Source organism: Tupaia chinensis, unplaced genomic scaffold (assembly GCF_000334495.1).
Source record: "Tupaia chinensis unplaced genomic scaffold, TupChi_1.0 Scaffold000279_1, whole genome shotgun sequence".
Taxonomy (NCBI): Eukaryota; Metazoa; Chordata; class Mammalia; order Scandentia; family Tupaiidae; genus Tupaia; species Tupaia belangeri.
Genome location: NW_006159762.1, coordinates 1,824,115 through 1,845,826, shown reverse-complemented (window position 1 = coordinate 1,845,826; position 21,712 = coordinate 1,824,115). Strand labels below are relative to the sequence as shown.

At 39.3% G+C, this 21,712-nt stretch overlaps 1 protein-coding gene across 1 annotated transcript in view; it reads right to left on the bottom strand.

The window, feature by feature from the left end:
- The window catches only part of BAIAP2L1 (BAR/IMD domain containing adaptor protein 2 like 1), a 101,498-nt gene that overhangs the window by 63,246 nt on the left and 16,540 nt on the right, over nt 1-21,712 (bottom strand). The window contains exons 2-3 of the mRNA XM_006150172.3: nt 11,728-11,803; nt 5,375-5,461 (exon numbers count right to left, since the gene is read on the bottom strand). Coding sequence (XP_006150234.1) covers nt 5,375-5,461; nt 11,728-11,803 — 163 coding nt within the window. The remainder of the gene's footprint in view (nt 1-5,374; nt 5,462-11,727; nt 11,804-21,712) is intronic.

Here is a 21,712-nt window from a genome sequence, read left to right as displayed (position 1 = left end):
TTTAAGACATAGAAAAACATATATGCACAATTTGTTCATTAACATTTATAGTAGTATTGTTTTGAATAGCCAAAAGAAGGAAACAACCCACATATCCTTCAACTAATGAGTGGATAAACAAAATGTGGTATATCTATACAGTGGAATATTATTTGTCAGTATAAAGAAATGAAGTATTGGGGCCAGCTGGTGACGTGGTGATTAAGGTGCTGGACATTCCCACATGGCCAACCATAGTTTGAATCCTGGACCTGGTGGCTTGCTTTCTCACTTTCCCTCTCTCTCTCTCTCTGTGTGTGTCTCTCTCTGTTCAAATTAAAATAAATGAATGAATAAAATAAAAAATTAAAAAAAAGAAATGAAGTACTGATACATACTATAAGGTGAGTGAACTCTAAAATCATTATACTAAGTGAATGAAAAGTCACAAAAGACTGCATATCATACAATTCCATAAATATGAAATGTCCAGTATAACTATACAAGAAGAATGAGTCTAAAAATATATAAAACTTCTATAATAAAGCCAATAGATGGTGTGGTGGTTGAGGTGGTGGACTCCCACATGGCTGACTGTGGTTCAAGTCCCAGACCTGGCAGCTTGCTTTCTCACTTTCTCTCTCTCAGGAATTAATAATAACAATAATAAAATTAAATAAATAATTCTTTTAAAAACACTTCTATAATGAAAAAATATGAAGTAGTATGGGGAAAAATTAAAGAAGTCTTATATAAATAGAAAGATATGACTTCTTTCATAGATTAGAAGATTATCATTAAGATACCAATTCTCGGGGACCAGCAGTTAGTGTAATGGCTATGTCGCTGGACTCCCACGTAGTCGACCGCGATCCGTGTCCCGGATCCAGTGGCTTAAAACTCACGCCAGGCACATGTGCGTATGTGCCCAAGATCCTGAGAGGAGAATGGAGGAGAAGGGATTGCAGAGTGACCATCCCCCCTGGGGGGTGATTTCTCGCTTTCTGTCTCTATGTCTCTCTCTGTCTGGCGAGCACACGCGCCCTATGGTGAAAACCTCTCCAAAAAAAAAAAAAAAGATACCAATTCTCTCTAAATTCACCTACACATTCTATGTAGTCCTAAGTTAAAACCCCAGGAGTTTAGGAGTTGTTTATAGAACAAATTGACGTGCTCATTTTAAAAAGTATGTAAGTAAATAAAACAAAGAAAATAAGGAACAGAGATTAATGAAATAGAAAATAAAGATGCAATGGAGAGAACTGAAACGATTCATGAATAATCAAGAATAATCAAGGAGATAACTCTTACAAACTTAGTATCTACTTTATGGAAAAGAATGTCAATGAAGAAAATGGTATTATGAGAAAATCGGTATGGTTTTTTGAGTTCTCAAACATTTGTGATTATGTGAAGCGCCAACAGAGAGGCATCTCTCTAGTGTGTGGTATTTTAGAAGCCACAAGGCACATTATCTCATTTAATCTTCATACAATCTGCAAGGTGTGGCCATCATCTCCTTTATAAGACCAGCTCACTCACAAAGGTGAAGTGTTGCCCAAGGCTGTACAGGTTGACAGCAGCAATGTGACAACATAACCTTTGCATCACAAGCATGACCTGGCAGAGACTCAGAGGAAAGCAAAACCTGGCCTGGTCTCACTGTCCTGGGTCACAGGATCATTCTGGGCTCCAGGTGGGTGAGGTGATCTCTGCAAGCCAAGAAGATGGTCTCTGCCATCCTGGCAGGGATAAACATCTCCACAACCATCATTCTGTCCTGCTTGGCTGCAAAGAACATTGCTAAGGACATGACTGTCCATGGAGTTATCTCTTACTCCTTGCAGAAGGAAGTGATTACCAAATTTACTCTTTGGCCCCATCAGCCACCCCAAGGGAGCGCTGCATCCTGTACCCACTCAGGAAGTCATCCAGGGGCTACTGAGGGTGAAATGAAGCAATGGACAAAATGACTTTATGGGCTTTTATTTTATTTTTATTTTCTCTGTTCCCCCAATTTCCAACCACCAGGCTGTGGGGGTCAGAAGTAAAAGCAGCTGCTGACCAGACCATGCAGACCAGCTGTAAAGAGGAAGATGGGAAAGAAAGGAAGGAGAGAAGCAGAGGCAGAGGAGTGCACCAGAGTTAATGATTACAAGATCCTCAAAAATCTGGAAAACACAGAAACAACTCCCATGCTTCTACTTCCTCTTCTGTACTTAGATTCCCACTTCCCAAACAGGAACAGATTGGGAAGAATGGCTGTGGGCTTCTGGAGAAACCAGAGTGCAGGAGAAACAACAAGTACAAAATTTGAAGAAGATGCCCACCAGTAAAATCTCCTGCCTAAAGGGGATGAAAATATTCCAATCAGAGACAAATGCAAAACATGGAAGGTACCATGTACATCCATGAACTGCTAGAGCAAAATCATTACTCTAGTCCTTCCCTTTCTCTGAAAGTGGATGAAATCAGACCTTTAATACCAGAGAAACTCGGTGTGAAGGCAGCTATCAGGCATCCTCCCAACAGTTATGTTCTCTTTTCTACCATATTCTTGCTAACTAAACCAGGAAACCTTTCTGGCATGGGTATAATCTAAATGGGGCCATTGACCTGGGTGTCAATGTGCCAGGGCTTCTGGGCAAAGATCTTCTCCTTTGTCTAAGGGCACATTTGAGAAGAAATACCCCTTTGCCTTTGAAGACAATGGGAAGAGAAAGGATGTGACGGATGTCACAAGCACACCGTGTGTATGTGCGTGCGCACGCGCATGTGTGTGCACACAGGCGTACATGACAGCTGTCTTGACACAATGAGGGAATGAAGCTGAGCAAAAAGAGAGAGAGCACCTGCATATTTAGTGATGGTCATACTTAGTGATTATGTAGGACAAGAAACATTCTTATTGCTAAAATCACTATTAGGTATTTCGTTGCTTTTAGGCAAAAGCATCCTAAATTATTCACATAGCAATGGGTAAGCTGATGCCAGAAGGGGGATGTCTAAATAGAAAACTCTATGGCTAGAAATCAGAAATGGAACTACTGCACCTCTACCAAACTAATAGAGACTGATTAAAAAAAGACACATGAAATGAATATTTTGAAATGATTAATGATCTTCATTTATGTAAATCTCTTTAAATTTATCACATGAAATTCATAAAGTAAATTTTATAATACAAGTTATGAATACCAACACTAAAAGGCAGTTAATTGGACAATAAAGTCTACTAGGAAAAAAAAAAAGAAAATAGAATAATGTAGCTTTGGTCTTTCACTCTCTTTTTAAAATAAATGGTCTACTACTCTTCTGTACAGAGAATGTTAACATTTAAGTGATATAGAGTGATATTTCAGACTAAATTTTTTTTTTTTTTAAATTTAGGGCACATGCGCTCACCAGAGACAGTGAGAGGGAAAGTAAGAAATAGCCCCTCAGGGGGGATAGACATGCTGCAATCCCTTCTCCACTCTCCTCCTGGGATTATGAGCATGCGCACACACATGCCTGGCATGATTTTCAAGGCTTCAGGTCCAGGACTAGAACCATCGCTGGCCACTTGGGAGTCCAGCACTTTAACAAACAAGCTACCTGCCGGCCCCTCAGTCTAAATTTTAACGACAAAATAAAATCTAAGCAGGCCAAACACACTCTCCCTCTCTCTGATTCCAGTGAGTGAATACACCCTATAGCAAGTTAAAAAAAAAAAAAAGTTAATATTAGACCTCTAATAGCAACTCTTACTGAGACAGCATTTATCATGGAATTGCTGTAAATGAGTAGAAAATTAATATCTATGAGATAGTGAATATAAGCAAAAGTATAACTTGGATCAAAATAAAACTTGAAGCAAAAGTTATTTCTGTTCTGTCTGAATAAAATATATACACACATGAAAGAAATTTCAATATTGCAACATATTTTCCTTGCTGAAAGTCAGACTGTGTTTATAACAACATTGTTGCTATGGAAACAGTTGATTCAATATTATGAACTCACGGCTGAATAAAGTAAGGTGTGGAACAGAGTCTCATTTAAACAGTGGCAAAACCCATAAAACATTCAAAAGGCAAACTGAATGATGGTGAATCAGAGAGCACCATATGTTTTAATAGAAGGCCATACATTTTTTTTCCTTCCCTCTGATGCCTGACACAAATAGGATGTTTCTTTTTAGCTAAGTCCTATTTTTGGAACCTTATAATCATCTCAACTACTCCCCCATATGTCCTGAGTTTTGCGATCTGCTTCTGTCTACGTAAGGCAGTCTGTATTTTATTAAGTTGATCATGGTTAGAGTAGAGTCACTGTAGTACGGTTCTTGTTAGAACATGTAGAAGTCGCGGCACCAACTGCGGAAAGTTGGGACTGTAGAAACCTCTGTGTGATTCTGTTAAATACAGCAGTACTGCCTTACTCGCCATAGAGCAAAACATTAGGTGTCTAGTCTACCTGTCTATAGCTTTATATATTCAAATACAGTCATCGGAACACGTGAATGAGAACCAGAGCAACTTCGAACCAGCAGCCCGGCGCCTTACTGTCATTACCTCATATGCGTTCCTTGCCTTTCTTAGGTCAGTTAAGAGTTTCTCAGTAATCCTGAAAACTCTGCAGACAACTTGAATGGCAGTTTGTGATATGATACTATGCTCCTCCCAAACTCCCCCTTCCGGCTTTTAACTTGGAGACAGACACACTTTTCTTTAAACAAACACATTCTGCCATTCTTTCCTCTTGTTTTCTGAACCTTTCAAATTATGACAAACATTTTTAAGCCAGAAATTTTACCCTTTATAATATATTTAACGAGTTTTAAAAATGCAGGTAATGCGTGGGACCATTAAACAAATCCACCTTTCCCCCGCAGGAGATGGTAACAGTGAAGAAGCTCTGTAAATAGAAACCTAGATTCCCTCTGCAGCAGGAGCTGCCCAGGGTGTGGCCGACCTCCGAGCCTACACAGGAGATCAATTCATACCAGCAAAACCGGAAAAATCACAGCTGAAAGCCACTGTGGAAGCAGTAAGAGCCAAGAGTGCAACGTAAAGGAGTTGGGGTTTCTCTGAGGTGAGTCACAGGAAGTACTCCTGCCATTCTGGAAGCCTGGCTCACCCACCTCCTTTGGTTATAAACGCAGGTCAAAGCTTCCTGGGCTTGGTGCTTAGGGACCTAGAGAGCTGGGAGGACAGGCCAACTGTAGGCCTTTTGCTTAGCCTTGGGCGCCAGCCCTGGCCTGCCCTCCAACTACACCTCAGTTTCCACAGACAATGGTGAAATCAAACTACCACATGGAATACAAGCTCTTCTTTCTACTTTGCATTTGGGCCACTGCATGTGTTCTTTTCAGGGTTCACAGAATGACAAACTGGGTTTACAGTCAACTTACCCAGCTCAGTTGACACGGGAGACCCGGTAGCAATCTCACCAATCTTGGCTACACCATCATAGTAGGCTTTTCCTGCCAGGATCATAGCTAGACAAGAAAAGTGACACAGACAGAGATCACTTAGATGAGGAAAGGCAAAAGCAACACAGAAGTTTTCTTTCAAACATTTTTCAGTCTCTTCTGGCTGCAAAAAGGCCTGGGCCAGCACCAACTGTCAGGCTCTCGGAAGGCAGGGCTTGTGCTTGGGTAACTGGCAGGATAGAGGTTCTCCACCTAGAGGAGAGCCCAAGGATACCTTGCCTTAGCCTAGACCATTCAGCAGCAGTTGCTAAAGTCCAGAGAAGACGCTACCTGTCCTTAATGCCTGCTCCAGAGTCAATACGTTCCTGACATCAAACTGTGACTAGAAGACAGCCCACAGCCCCTCCAGTGGAACCTCCTTTTTAAGCTTGTTATTCTACTGTACTGCGGGCCTGCAACATTATTAGTTAGAGGGACTTATACAGGGTGTCCTAGGAACATGGCCCTTCAATGGCATGGTTACTCTTTTTTTAAAAAATGATATTCTGAATCACATACCACCATTGTATTTGTTGCCAGGAAAAACAAAAAACAAAAAACAAAACTGACATTTGATGGGACCAGTAGTTGCATAATGGCAATGTTGCTGGACTCCCATGTAGTTGATCATGGTTCGAGTCCCAGACCCGGTGGCTTAAACTTACACCGGGCACGTGTGCGGGAGTGCCCAAGATCCCAAGGGGAGAATGGAAGAAAAGGAATTGCAGCGTTGCCATCCCCCCTCGGGGGTGATTTCTTGCTTTCTGTCTATCTGTCTTTCTGGTGAACACATGCACCCTACAGCAAAAACCTCTCAAAAAAAAAATTAATTATGACATTTGAAATATATTATCATTCCCCAAAAAAGAACAGAATTGTCTCAAAAATAACAGAATACCTTTCTCCCCCTTTTTAGTAGTGATAGAGAAATTTTATTGCTATACAAATTGGTTTCTCATCACCTTAAAAATAATACTGATTCTGGGCCAGCAGGTAGCATGGCGGTTAAGGCACTGAACTCCCACACAGCTGACTACGGTTTGAGTCCTACAACTGATGGCTTGCTTTTTCACGTTTTTTCTCTGTCTCTCTCTGATGAATTAAAAAAATAATGGAGTCGGCAGGTGGCATAGTGGTTAAGGTGCTGGACTCCCACATGGCTGACTGCAGTTTGAATCCCAGGCTCAGTGGCTTGCTTTCTCACACTCTCTCTTCCTCTCCCTCTGTCTCTCTCTCTGGTCAAGCTGAATAATAATAACAATAATAATAAATAAAATACATAATTCTTTGGGGAAAAAAATACTGATTTTGAAGATTATAACTACATGACTTCCACAGGCGAGTTACCCTATCTCAAATGAATATTGCTCATCTATAAAGTATCCCAATAGTGTGTGCATTGGATGAATAAGTGGTAGTTGCTAATACCAATTGCCTTTTCTACTTTACTACAACAAGCTAAGTCTGAGGAGATTAAAAGCATATGATAAGCAACTTTTTCAACAATACCTAAACAATTTAGTGTAATTTTGGAGAAAATGATTTATTTTACTTTATTCAAAGATTGGTTTCATATATAGAAATCAATTTCTCCTGTAGCTCTAAAGACCGTAGAAGTTTGGAATTGAAAGAAACCCCCAGAATTCCCTCATCTAGCCACTTTCCTTGCACTGACAGAAATCCAGGGGCCACACCAGCGGTTTTGTGCCCCAATCTATAATGGGCATTGTTTTAGACCCCCCCCTTTTTCTTTTCCCAATTGCTAGAGGGCTTGTACACTTGTCAGAGAGAGACCAGGAAAGGGAGAAAGTACTCCCCAGTAGGGCATGGTAACACCACAATCCCTTCTCCTCCATTTATCCATCCTGTTAGGATTTTGAGCATGCACGCACATGTGCCTGGTGTGTTCCTCAAGATCCCAGGGCTAGGATTCAAACCACAGTCAGCCATGTGTGATCTGGCTCCTTTAATCACTAGGCCATGGATCTGGCCTTATAATGAGCATTGTTTTTAAAAGGTAAGCATAAAAATGGTAAGGTACAAATTCATTTCCTGGTCCAGCTGAAGGTAGTGTAATCAAAACAGTAGTATTTTTATAGCAAATTAATCTTAGTATTTATTGTAGTATTAAAAAATGATAAAATCTATAGGTTTTATTTTCATGTATATAAGTTAAGGAAACATAATGTTCTGCTATACTATTATTTTGTAAGACTAGGGCTAAACTTGAAATGCAATTATAAGAACATTAAATATTAGAACTTTATATGTTTCAAGTTAATATATCCATCAATGTTAAGACATGGTTTGGTTGTGTTATCAGCCATATCACTGTGGGGAGTGGAGTCTGGAGACTTTCTGGGACATGCCCAAGGTTAGTGTGAGTCAGTGGCCATTTACACAGCTCTGGCTAAGCTACTTAACTTCCTCAGTTCTAGTCTCAGCTAGAACTGAAGAAAAAGTGACTCCACCTAAAAAACAAAGCACGGAGCCAGTAAAGTATCAAGTTAATACATGTAATGTTTTAGTATGAAGATTTTAAATTGTAAGGTACTGATAAGCTGAAAAGCAAATTAGTGGAAAAATAGTACACAGAATTACACAATATTTAAACAGAATTTTTGCTTGGTATTAAACAGAAATGTTGCATTAACTGTTGACTTACACTTAAAACCATGCGACCTCAGTCTTGTAAGATACATTTGCTTTTATAAGAGTTGAATTAACTTAAAAATTATAATTATCCAGAACTAATAAAGAATAAAATATTTTAATGATTTTGCTCCATTTTGTGAACATATGTTTTACTGCTTATTATTTTAAGGAATGAAACATATTAGTTCTATTTTAATGACTGGGCAACTACTTCATCAATCTAGATTAACCTACATACTTGTACTGGTCAACTTTTCCTTAAAATATGATTCCATTAGGTTACTGTTCTACTCAAAAGCTTTGAATGGCCTCCCGCTGCCCATAGGTCACAAATCTTAGAGCTGATGACAGACTTTCATAGTAATAGTCTACGATAAACCACACTTGCCAAAATTTCCAGTCTGTGAGGTGCCCTCCTACATGGATGGGTGTTTTGGCCATGGGACTTACTTTGGCCAATGGTGAATCAGCAAGCATGACTCCTAGAATGGCTTGACAAGTGCCAGGCATTGGGGTTTGTCCTCTTAAAGGACCAATGATATCATGCAAGGACCCAGTTTGACCTTCTTGAAGTAGAAAGACCAAGTGGAACGAGAGTGCTCCTAGCTCCCAGCCTGGCATAGGCCCAAGCTGACTGTAGCTGCAGGAGTGAGCCCAGGGGTCCAGAGAACTACTCCACCTTTAGAGGTAAAGTAAGAAACTGTGGTCTGAAGTTATCAAGTTTGAGGGCAGCAACAGAAGACAGATGCTCTATTCAAATGTACATCTGATGGGATAGTCTGATCCTATCCCACCTGTTCCCCACCTCCAGCTCTCACTGCCAGTATGGACCCCTAGTCTTGGTCTGGATTGTCTTCTTGGCCTGCAGCAGTGTGTGCCTGCTGAAACAGTTGCCAGTTTCTGCAGGGCCTTCTGCCTGCTCCAGTCCACACCAATCATCACTGAGCAAATCTCCGAGACACTGGTCTACACTGTGCATAGCCATTCATACGTTGCCTTGCCTTTTAACCTAACTGGTGATTGCACATCTGGCATCCTCAACTATACTCCAAGTGCTTACCAAAAACTTAACAAATCTGTCTAAATTTCTCAATGGGTTCAAAAGTAGAATCGTATAGCCTGCAGAAATTCTGTGAATACTTTAAGAAGTACAGAAAAATCCTCAGGAGGCATTTAAGTGATTAAAGCCCTTTAGGGAGAAGCCTTACTGGTAGGAGGTTAACCTACTGGCAGCACCCTGACTCACCTTGTAAAACTCTGCCTAAGAGAGGGAGCTGTCTATAGAAAGAGAAATAAAGAAAGGAAAACACCTGTAGTTTTTTCAGTGACTGCAGGTCATACTGATTTCCTTCTTGGGGACATCTAAAGCAATGACTTTGTGGTCTTGTGACTAGGCAATCAAGAGAGAGCAATGCAAGGCTCTTGCTTTCTGGAGGAAGGGGTGCTCACAGAAGTTACAGGCATTGCTCAGGGGAGGAAGCAAAACCCCAGGGCTCCTGCTGATTTTCTGACACTGAAAGCATCAGGCAAAAGTAGAGATGCTGAAGAAAATAGACAAGCAGTTTACATTGCCAGTGAGTACAACAGTGTTCCTAAAGTCTAAAGTCTAGTGGGACGTCTCTTTCCTGGGGCATGCTCATGCTGAAGGTGTGTGAGGCCACACCCTCACACACATTTTTCTTTTTAAAAAAATATTTATTTATTTAATTTTATTTATTTTTATTATCATTATTTTAATTCTTTTTAATTTTTTTTTACTTTTTGAGAGAGGTTTTTGCTATAGGGCGCATGCACTCGCCAGAAAGACAGAGACAGAGAGATGGAAAGCTAGAAATCACCCCAGGGTAGATGGCCATGCCGCAATCCCTTCTCCTCCATTCTCCTCTCAGGATCTTGGGCACGTACACACATGCACCCAGCGTGAGTTTTAAGCCACCGGGTCTAGGACTCGAACTGCGGTCGACTACATGGGAGTCTAGTGACATAGTCATTATGTCAACTGCTGGTCCCATTATTATGGGAGGGAGGGAGGGAGAGAGAGAGAGAGAGAGAGAGAGAGAGAGAAAGCAAGAAAGCAAGCCTTCAGGTTCAGGACTCAAACTATGGTTGGTCATGTGGGAATCCAGCATCTTAACCACCACGCCACCTGACAGCTGGTTTATTTTCAAAATATCAGTAGAGAACAATTAAAGATAGAATATGGCAAAAGAGAAATTACGAGTTAAATAAAAGACATAAAACTTGATCTGAAGTTTTCTTCAAGTCTAAAGCTGTTAGAAACTAAAATTTCTATGTAAGTTATTATTTGCTGGTCTTATGTGACCCAGCATAGAATCTGGGGTCTGAATATTTGGGGATAACACTTGCTATATACAGGGAGAACTGTCTTGACCATATTAGAATTTGGTGACTGCTAGGATTTTAAGTCTTTAGAGTGATTTCTGATGCATTATAAAAACATTCACCTTTCAGTAAAGAAACCCATGTACAGATGCATGTCACCTTCCTCTAGGACACCTCTTCAAACTAATAACAACTCTGGTTCACAAAGAGGCAAACACTCATTCATTTTAAATGAAGCACTTATTTTGAAATGAGAATCTAAGTCCAATCTTTAATTTAGATACTTTCCATTCAGGCTAAAAATAATATTTTTCATATTAATATCAAAAGTGCTGTCTAGGACCAGCAGATGGCATAATGGTTATGTCACTGGACTCACACATGGCTGACTGCAGTTCAAGTCCCAGACCTGGCAGCTTGAAAATCACAACAGATATGTATATGTGCTTGCTCCAAATCCTGAGAGGAGAATGGAGAAGGGACTGCTGTATGGCCATACCCCCGGGGGGGATTTCTTGCTTTCGGTCTCTGTCTCTCTGGCAAGTGCATGCACACTATAGCAAGAATCTCTCTCTTAACAAAAATAAAAAGAAAAAATTCTGTCTAAAGACAAAATATTCTTCTATATACATAAAGTAATAATTCTTTGTTGTAAGACAGTAAGATATAAATGTTTTAAGTATACATTTTACATATCTTATTAGTACCTAAAGAATTTGGTTTAAAAAGGAGAATACATGTTTATGGCAATGAAATAAAAGATTGAGTCATGTCAAAAACATGATTTGATAGTTAAAATACATTATAGTAGCCTTACTATTATCCAATTAATTCATTTAGAATACATTACTATCATTATGTACTGTCACTGCAAAGTTCTGTAGATAATTGATTGTAAATCATTTCTATCATTTGAAGATATTTAAAAAATTCAGTATTGGGACCAGCAGCCAAGGCACTAGCCACTCCAACATGGTTGACCATGGTTTAAACACTGGACCTGGTGGCTTGCTCTCTTTCCCTCTTCCTCTCTCTCTGTCTCTGACTCTCTGGTCAAATTAAAATAAGTGAATGAATAAATAAAATTAAATAATTAAAAAAATTAAGTATTAAGCATTTTAAAATAAGTAAAATATTAGAAAAGACATTTAAAAAGTATCATTCTTAAATCACTACAAAGTCATAAACACAGACAAATGCCAAATGACAGAAAGAAGACACGCAATTATTCAGAATATTAGTCTAAATTTGTGTGTGCTTTATATTTATCAATTCAGAAAAATAGAAAGACTTACCGGTAACAGCTTTTTCATAATTTTTCCCTAGGTTTATTAAATTTCGGAGCCCAGGATTAAATTGTTCCATAACATTCTGGTAAATAAACAAAACATACAAATTAATAAAGTAAACAGTAGACCAAAGAATGTAGATTTTGCTACTGTGTGGCCTAGGATACACTTGCGCTTAACAATTCGATTTACAAAGTAAGAAATGTTGATTCAAAAATCATGAAGCGTACTACTTCCTTACCTGATGGAAGGAGAGTACTCACATGTAGCACGGAGTATGTAACTCTGGCAGCTCTCCACTTGCCCAAAGGCTGCCTAGAACCTACTATAAATGGAGCAAGCAAGGAGACATTCATGTCTTGTCTTTGCCCCAAGGGACTATGGGTCCAGAGGCTAACACACCCTCTTGGGTTTAAGTAGATTGTTCACAGTTGTCACTCTAATGTTATGAAACACGTGTACATAATCAGCTCCCTGAGCTTAATTATAAGGGCAACGTTTCAGTTATTAACAGAACAGACATTTCTCAGAGATTTTCTTTTTACTCTGCCTAATTATTGGTGGAGAGCGTGAGTGGTTGTTGTTGATGGCCCTAGGACACAGGCCCACATGGAACCTGCTTTCTAGAAGGTCACTGGCATTTGTTTAAACCAATTAGTTTATGCACTAGGTACTCAGGCAGTAAATACCATGTCTGAGGTTCTGTTGTATACATAGCTAGGATGAGAAAATGCGGTTTTCCCATCACAGATTTCATGATGCAGTATCCATGGTTTTTGTTTCACTTTAAAAAGTGTCATACTCTACATACATACTCTTCAGAATAAAAAGTTCTTAATTATGAATTAGGAGCAGAGAAAAAACGTAATGACTTTTATTTTTATTAAACACTGATAAAGGCTTACAGTGAAAGCAAATAATGGCTCAACCTTCTCTCACCAGAGTCTTTTTTTAAAAAAAGAATTACTTTTATTTAACTTTGTTTATTTATTTATTTTAATTTGACCGGGGGAAGGGGTAGTGGGGGAGACAGAGAGAAAGTTGCCAGGTCTGGGACTCGAACCACAGTCGGCCATGAGGGAATCCAGTGCCCACGCCACCTGCTGGTTCCTCTTCCACCATGGTCTTTTTAAAAAACATATTATTTTAAAAGCAAGAGGTATGTGAGTTTGCCAGAGAAAAACAAAGAGAAGGAGACAGCACCCCTTAATGGGATGTGATCAAGTCGCAATCCCTCCTCCTCTATTTCTCCATCCTGTTGGGATCTGGGGACAGCACATGGGTCCAATGTGTCTTCCAAGCCTCTGGGGCTGGGCCTTGAACCACAGTCAGCTGCGTGGGATCTGGTTTCTCCAACTATTAGGCCATAGGCTGGCCCCAAAAGAACTTGCAAGTAAGCTGTTCTTGTATTTACTGCCATAGTTTTGAACATTCCTTATTTTTCAATTTGGGGCAGTAACTACTAATTTCCTACCATAGTAAGCGAGGACTTAGTTTCTCTAATCATCCACTTTCTCTTTCTCATAATTAAATGGTAATTTTCTAGCAAATCAATAATCAGTGTTAATTATGACTTTGTAAATATTGGTCACCAGCATGCAAGGGGTTTACTAAGAACTACATTTTCTTTCTTGGTAAAGCCTTTTTGTTTTTTTTTTCTGGGATTAATAATTGTCTCATTTTTACCCTTGCTTGGTTTTCTATGACTCTACCTTAAATTTTTCCACATGTTCAAGTAGATCTATGAGACCTATCAATGTTATTTTTCAGTGTACAAATTTCTTAGCTTATCTTCCTTTCCATTTTTCGCCCCAGAACTTTCTCTAAGAACTCTGTCCTCTTGCTTAGTCTGGCCTGACAGTCCTGGGGCTGCCTGAGGCTGTCCTTTCAGGTCCTTTTCTGGTTGCCTGTATTAGAGCTCTCGGTAGCTAGACCCACCCACACCTTCTTCTTCCTGTATTCCTTTCTGTTGAAGATCATGCTTCAGGAAAAACCCAAGAAATGGTGCATGAGAGAGAATTCTGAGCCCCCGCACTCATAACCTTAATTTTACCTTAACATTTATTTGGAATTTGGTGGGTCCAGTGTTAAAGATTAAAGCTGACCTTCCTTAGAATATTTAAGATGTTGGGACCAGCAGTTAGTGTAATGGCTATGTCACTGAACTCCCATGTAGTCAATTGCAGTTCAAGTCCTGGACCCGGTGGCTTAAACTCAGGCCAGGCGTGTGTGTGTGTGTGTGCGCGTGTGTGCCGAACCCCATGGGGGGGTGATTTCTTGCTTTCTATCTCTCTCTCTCTCTTTCTGGCGAGTGCCTGCAGCCTATAGCAAAAAAAACTCTCCAAAAAAAAAAAAAGATGTTTTTTAGATCCAGTCTTTAGCACTGGATGCTTCATCTACTGTCTTTAGCATTTGGTTTGGCTACTGAGAAGTCAACTGTTATTTCCTGTTTCTTTGTGACTTTTTTTTTTTTTTTTAGCTTATTTCTGGAAGCTTTCTCTTTATCTCTGTGTTCTAAACGGAATGGTCTGTCTCAATACGTGTATTTTTTCCTTTTATTTTACTGGACACTCAATGAATCCTATCTATATGGAAAACTGTTTTTTTTTTTTAGGCCTGAAAAATGTATTTCATTTTTTGTCTCTTCATTCTTCTTGGAACTCTGATGACGATTTTACACTATATGAATTTATTCCTTACTCATCTTTTTTTCCTCTGATTTTCCACTTTTTGTTCTATGAGCTCTTTCAAGTGTATTGATTGTTCATTTTTAAAAGTGCCTTCCTGTTCTGGTTTTATGGATGCAATATCTTTTCTTATCTGAATAAATTAACTGTAGGGGTTTTTTTGGTGCTTTATTCTAGTCCCTTGTGTTATTTCCTGATTACTTCTCGTTGTTCAGCATCTCCTCCATGTTAAAGGACTTCCTCAAACATCTGATGATTGTTGATGGTCAGTTCTTTAGAAGTAAAACCCTTCAGAGCTGGCTGGAAGTTGTGGGTGTGGGTACGGAGTGGCTGTTGACTAGTAGGTTTCATTCAGAGTGACTGTACAGCAAGTAGACAAACTGGCTACATGACAGCAGAAGTTTCTCCAGAGAAGTTTCTAATTTCCTATGACTGAGTGTGGGGAAAGGCAATCATCAGATGGTTGGCTCTTCCAGTCAGGAAGGAGTTCTCAGCCTCCATAATTCACTGAGCTGATTTTCCGGAATTCCTCTATTTTCAGGTCTGAGTTACTTCCTCCACCCTCAACTGGTATTTCCAAGGGCAGAGCTCTTCTGATTCAGCATATGCTGAGATACCTCTGGAATGCCAGAACGGTGCTTGGAGAACCCAGCCATTGCCCATATCAGATTCCTACAGCAGTCCCAGGTGCCCACTCCCATCCCACCTTCTGTGGGCCTGGTCCTCAGCCTTTGGAGTTATCTGGGTGAATAGATGGTTCTCCTCAGCACTCCTAACGTAGGTTCTTTCGGTTCTTTTAAATCAGTCTCTGTCCATTTTCATTATCCAAAATTCCTTGTTTTTTTTTTTTTTTTTTGTCAACTGAGGTCTTATTTATTTATTTTTTCTTTCTTCCTTTCTTTTTTTTTAGCTCTGCCCATCCACCAGATCTCTTTGCACCATGGATTTACAGGTTTTTCTTTTGATATTTTAAATTTCTTTGACATCGTTTTAGTGTACTCTCAGAAGGAAGAAAAGAAAAACACGTGCAGAGCCGATCTGGAAGTCTACTCATCTTGTATCAGTGGAGCCAGTCCCTGTAGGAGTCAATTCACAACCAGCTGTTGTGAAACCCCAAGCCAGCTGACTCCCCTGTTGTTCTCTCTGTAAAATGGCAAAGCCTCAGTCTCTGATTACTGGGTGCCTATAGCTATAACCGATATTGCTGTCATCTCTTCTCAATTCTTCTGTTTTGTTGACTTTAAAAAACATTTCTTATTTGGAAATAGCTTAAGATTCATAGAAGATGTAAAAATAATATTTAGTTCACAAGTATGCTCCCTCCAGCAATGTGTTCTAACCATAGTACACTACCAATTCAGACCTTATTTAGATTTTTACCAGTTTTCTTATCACTCATTTTTGGTGGTGCTGGCAGTGGTGGAGCTTCATTGTTTCAATGGAAAATTAAAAAAAAAAATGCTAGAGGGCATGTGCACTCGATAGTCATACAGAGAAAGTGTGAAAGCACCTCCCATGGGAGATGGTCTCACTGCAATCTCTAGTCCTCTCTATCTCCTTTCTGAATTTTGGGCATGCACACATATGCCCAACATGTTTTTCAAGCTACCAGGTCCAGGAATTAAACTCCAGTTTGCCATCTGGGATCTAGCCACCTTAACCACCATGCTACCAGCCAGCCTATTTCTATGACATTTTATCACATGTATAACTTTGTATAATCATCGCCACAATTATAATATAGAACCGTTCCATCGACACAGAGATCTCCTTTGCGCTACTCTTTATAGTCATTCCCCTTCCCCATACAATCCTAGCTTCTGGCAACCGCTGAGCTGATGTATAATTGTTGCGAGAATGTTCTGTAATTCTGTAAGTGGAGTCATACACTATGTGATCTTTTGAGATTAGTTTTTCTTTCCACCAATAATGCCCTTAAGATGTATCTAAGTTGTGAGGTATAGCAATAGTTTGATTTCTTTTTGCTAGTAGCATTTCATGGTATGGATACATCAATGCTTGTTTATCCACTCACCTATTAAAAAATACTTAAGATTCTTTCCAGGTTTTGACTATCTCAAATAGATCTGATATAATATAAACAATCACATTTATGTGTAAACATAAATTTCCATATCTCTAGTATAAATATCTAGGAATTCAACTGCTATGTCATATGGCAGGTGCATGTTTTCTTTTATAAGAAACTGCCAGACTTTCATCCCAGAGTGGCTGTACTGTTTTACAGTCCTATCAGCAATCTATAACATTTCAATAATTTTAAAAAAATCTAGAAATTTCATTAGAAAATGGTTACCTTTTAACTGAAAGATAACACTATTTTAAAGATATCTTAAAATTCTTACAGTATTCTTATCTAGTCTAGATAGTAAGAAGGAAACCAATACATAGCTGACCCTTACCCTACAGCAAAGAAGCAGTCACAGAAAGAAGCCCAGATTTTTTTTTTTCTTTTGGTTTGCAATAGGGTATGTGCAGTATGGAAAGAGACAGAGAAGAGAGAGAGAGATATTACTCCCCAGGGGGTTGGCCAAGTCACAGGGATTCAAATCACAGTCAGCAATATGGGATCTGATTCCCTATACGAGGCATTTAACTGCTATGCTACGGGGCTGGCCTCTATAACATCTTAAAATACCAAGAATGATGAATTAATGAGACCTTCCAAAGTTAACATTAAACATATATCACTTATCCGAAGGATTCTACTGGGAAAAAAACCCAAAAAAAATCCCAAAAAACAAGACTTGAGACCACAATCAGCTTCACAGGAAATAATACAAGAGTTTTTAAGCTTGAAAAGTTCAATACACATAGTTCAACTCTATTTATTTAGGTTCAGCTACAGAAGTTTTTCCTCCAGAAAATCTGGCCTCTTTAAACAGTGGAAAATCTATTTCTATATTGGCTCTTGGCCATCAATCTAGTTATTTTAGCTGAAGTACATGTTATTTTTAAATTCAGGAACAAAAAAGCAATGCTGTTTTTGTATCCTGAAATCTGTAAGATTTTGTAGTAGCAGTGAACGCACTTGTGAATTGAATGGGTTTCATAAGTTTTGGGGGAGGGCAGCAGTTACGTCAAAGGTTGGTGCTGTGGCCAAGCTTGTTATGACTTGAATTACTAGATAGCCTATAATTTTGAGAGAGTCATCAGTAGTAAAAAACAAATCCATTTTAATTAAAGTTTGGCACTAAGAATAAAAGACTGAAGATACTCAATATATCTTAATAAGTGAATAGAAAATGTATAAATGGGCCAAGAAGCACTATATTATTAAAATAAGTAAAAAAGTTCAATATGTATCCACCAGTTACTGCCTGGCAAGGAGGACTATTTGCCAACTTGGTTTCAACCAAAATGAATTTCCTTTCCATCCAGAGAAAAATATGTATAGCTATAGTTATAAAACACATTTTAGGCTAATGGACTGGCAATATCATTGTTCTACTTGTGCTGAGTTTCATATGGAAAGGGGTTGGTTGGTTCTACCACAAAAACTCAGCAGCATTGGAGAATTTAGTGCTTAGTTCTATTCTAAATAATCTTGAGGAACAGGGTCCTGGGCATCTACGGGCACTTTCTTATAGATTTCTAGGTGGTTTATCTCAGGAGTTTTCACTGTTTTGTGTAGGGTTAAAGATAATAATTTTAAAACAAATTATGTAATCTTATGATGGTTTTATTTTCCTTAGCATTTGGGTTTTTCTTTCTTTTCTGAAAAATAATCTTTACCAATATGGAACTATGTACATACTAACTGTGCATAATTAATTTATAATTAATGAGAATAAATTAATTAAATTACTACTAGCCAGACTTTAAACTGTGATAGACTTTACATTTTTAGTTTCTCTTTGAGTTTTTTAATGTATTTATTTATTATATTTAATTTTGCTATAGGATGTATGCACTCAATGGATAATAAAGACAGAAAATGAGCATAACCAGATCTAGGATTTGAACTGCACGGCTGGCCATGTGGGATCGGGCTGACTCATTCACCAGCCTGGTCCTTGAGTTTCTATTTCTAGTTCTGTGACCAAGGATAGATTATTTGCTATTTCATTTACGAATGTGAATTAGTATGTATACTGGATAAGCTTTTAAAAGTGATTTAAGGGAACCAGCAGCTGATGTAATGGCTATGTCGCTGGACTCCCATGTAGTCAACCATGGTTCGAGTCCTGAACTCGGTGGCTTAAACTCACGCCGGGCATGTATGTGTGCATGCCCAAGATCCCAAGAGGAGAATGGAGGAGAAGGGATTGTAATGTGGCCATCCCCCCTTGGGGGTGACTTTTTGCTTTCTATCTCTCTGTCTCTCTTTTTCTGGCAAGCGCACGCGCCCTATAGCAAAAACCTCTCAGAAAAGAATTTAAAAAAATAAATAAATAAAAAAGCATGTATGAAGCTACACACGAAGCCTAGGTACTAGAGAGGCTAAAGCAGGAAGTTCCTAAGTTTGAGGCCAGCCCGGGCAACACAGTGAAGTGGAGGGGAGAAAAGTATCTATTAGGTGGTCAGAAAAGTAATGACGTATTTTTCTGTTTCTTTTTATGCAAAAATGCCTCATGACTTTATTGACAACCCAACAAAACTGAAAATTTTGGAAAGAGAAATAATGTCAGGTGTTTCCTAGTATAATTTAACGCTTTTATCTTCAGACCTCATATCTACCATAGATGAATGTGAAGACAAGTGACTTTTGTCCTTTTACTGCAGGGTAGTAAGAGGATATCCAGGCAAACCTGGATATCCAGGGCTTGAGTGGTAGCCAACCCTCCACTCCCATGGCACTGTGCTCCAGGTACACTGGTCTCTGGCTGTTCTCTAAACAGGCCAAACCTACTCTCACCAGGGACTTCATATTTGCTCCTCCTTCTGCCTGAAGAGTCCTGTATTGGAGGCAATCCCGCACAAAACCTCTCAGAGACTCGGTCCTTGACCCTCCTCTTCCTCCAGATGATGGTAACCCCAGCCACACTCCCTCTCTAGCTCTGTTCCTGGCTTCTCCTTCTTTAAAGGGCTTACCACTACCTCACATGATATTGCCTGTTTACTCTCTGTGTCCTTAGTAGAAATTACATGCAAATGAAGACTAAAGACCTTAATTTAAACCTACCACATCTCTGGCACCAAGAATAGTACCTAGATCATCTGATGCCCCATGGTGTACTCAGCAGCAGCAGATTTTAAAATCTGTATTAGGTAAGATGTATGTGCTCATAGGTGCTGTGTCTTCAGCCTTACGACCTCATCTGAACACACTGCTATAGACACAATAGCCCAGTGGGCCAATTAGCCATGAAAATCATGAGGTAATGGTGCCGTTGCTTGCAACTTCATTAGCTCGAAATAACAGCTCCAACCAAGGGTCACAAAAGCTGCAAGGCTCTGCCTTCTGCCTATTAAGTGTAACAAGCTTACAAAATCTGGAGGGCCAGGACTTTCATTGTGAATTTTGCTTCTCAGCCCTGTTTTTCCAAGTTGTCATTTAAATTACCATTTAAACAGTAGGCATTAATGTGACTCTTAAAAAACAAATGCTGTTTGAAATAAACTAAATATCCATCAACTGATGAATGAAAAAAATATGGTATATCCATACAATGACTATTACAGGGACTCTTAACTGTGAGCTCCATTCAACTAGGTCATTAAATGACTAGGTCTTTAAGTGAATTGGTCGATAAGTGAGGAATCCAAAGGCAGATGTCATATGGTGTGTCATAGCACCACAGGGTATGTATTTTTCAATAGGTATCAAGTGACACCACATTAAAATAATGTCATTCTATCCAGACAGAAAGCATACCTTAAATAAGTGCCAGAAAGCAACAAGACACACAACACAATAGCAGTATTCTGAATATCACTCTGTTGCATAATGAAGTATAAATTTATAAACAAAATATGTAGTCTTGTATGATTGTGAATGCTTTGTGTAGTAAATATGACTGACTGCGAGAATGGGACCAAGACTGGGAAAGGCGATTCCTGGCACTAGAGAACTGGTCCTAAGTCTGAAAGCTAGTAAATGAGTAGGCTGTTAAATGAGTAGTGGCTATATTTAGTCATAGAAGGGAATAAGGCACTGATACATGCTACAACATGGATAGACCACATTATACTAAGTAAAGTAGCCAGTCGTAAAATGCCATATATTGTCTGACTCCATTTAAATGAAATAACCAGAAAAGACAAATCTATAGATTTAAAACATAATAGTGGTTGCCTTGGGGTGGAGTGACAATGTGAAATTCCAGCAAATGGGCCCAAAAGCTCTTTTTTTGTTGTTTTTAAGTTTGCTAACTGGTGTGTTCCCTTTCAGGTGAGGAGAGGGAGAAGGACCAGCAGATGGCATAATGGTTATATCACTGGACTCCCACATTGTCGACTGTGGTTCAAGTCCTGGACCCGGTGGCTTAAAACTCACACCAGGCCTGTGTGCGTGTGTGCCCAAAATCCCAAGAAGAGAATAGAGGAGAAGGGAATGCAGCGTGGTCATCCCTGCTGGGAGGTAATTTCTCACTTTCTGTCTCTCTCTTGGGCAGGTACACGCACCTTATAGCGAAAACAAAAACAAAAACAAAAACCTCTCTAAACAAATAAAAAGGAGGAAAATACCAAAAACCTTTGACTTTTTCTCATGTTCTAGGCTGCTTAAGGATTCAGGGGCTCTAAATTCTAAATGCTATGCAATGGTCATAAACTTATGTGTTGGCTTGTTCCTTGGTCATTTCTGATTAACTTGCCCAAAGAGCCAGATGTATTTAAATGCAGGTCATCCACTGTCTTTTCTGAACACTGGTCCTGGATCAGCTGGAAAAGTGCTACTGATCTGCAAAGCATCTATGCACATGCAGCTGTTTGCAGTAATTTCCCTTCCTAGGAGGAAAATCAATTAGACCCATTACTAGAAAATGATAACCCAGCTATTTTAAGACAAATCTCCTGCTGGATTAGCAGTTCTTTCCAGCTATGACTGCGGAAGAAGACTGCCAAATATTTTTCCAGGCCAAAATCCTTACTGTATCCTTTTCGAAGGAGAGTTTCAGAGGAAATCATCAGCCGACTTGAAAACTTTCCTTGACACTTTCACTATCACTTAAACACTGTTTTTTCCTCAATCCCCCTTTCCCTCAAGATTTTGATTTGTACAAAATATTCCTGCAAAAGTCGTCCTTCAAGCTACAAAAATCATGTTAGAAAGGAAGATATGCGGTTTACAGGCATATACAGCTTTGTCCCACATAAGCCAGCCTGAGCAGGAGAAGCTG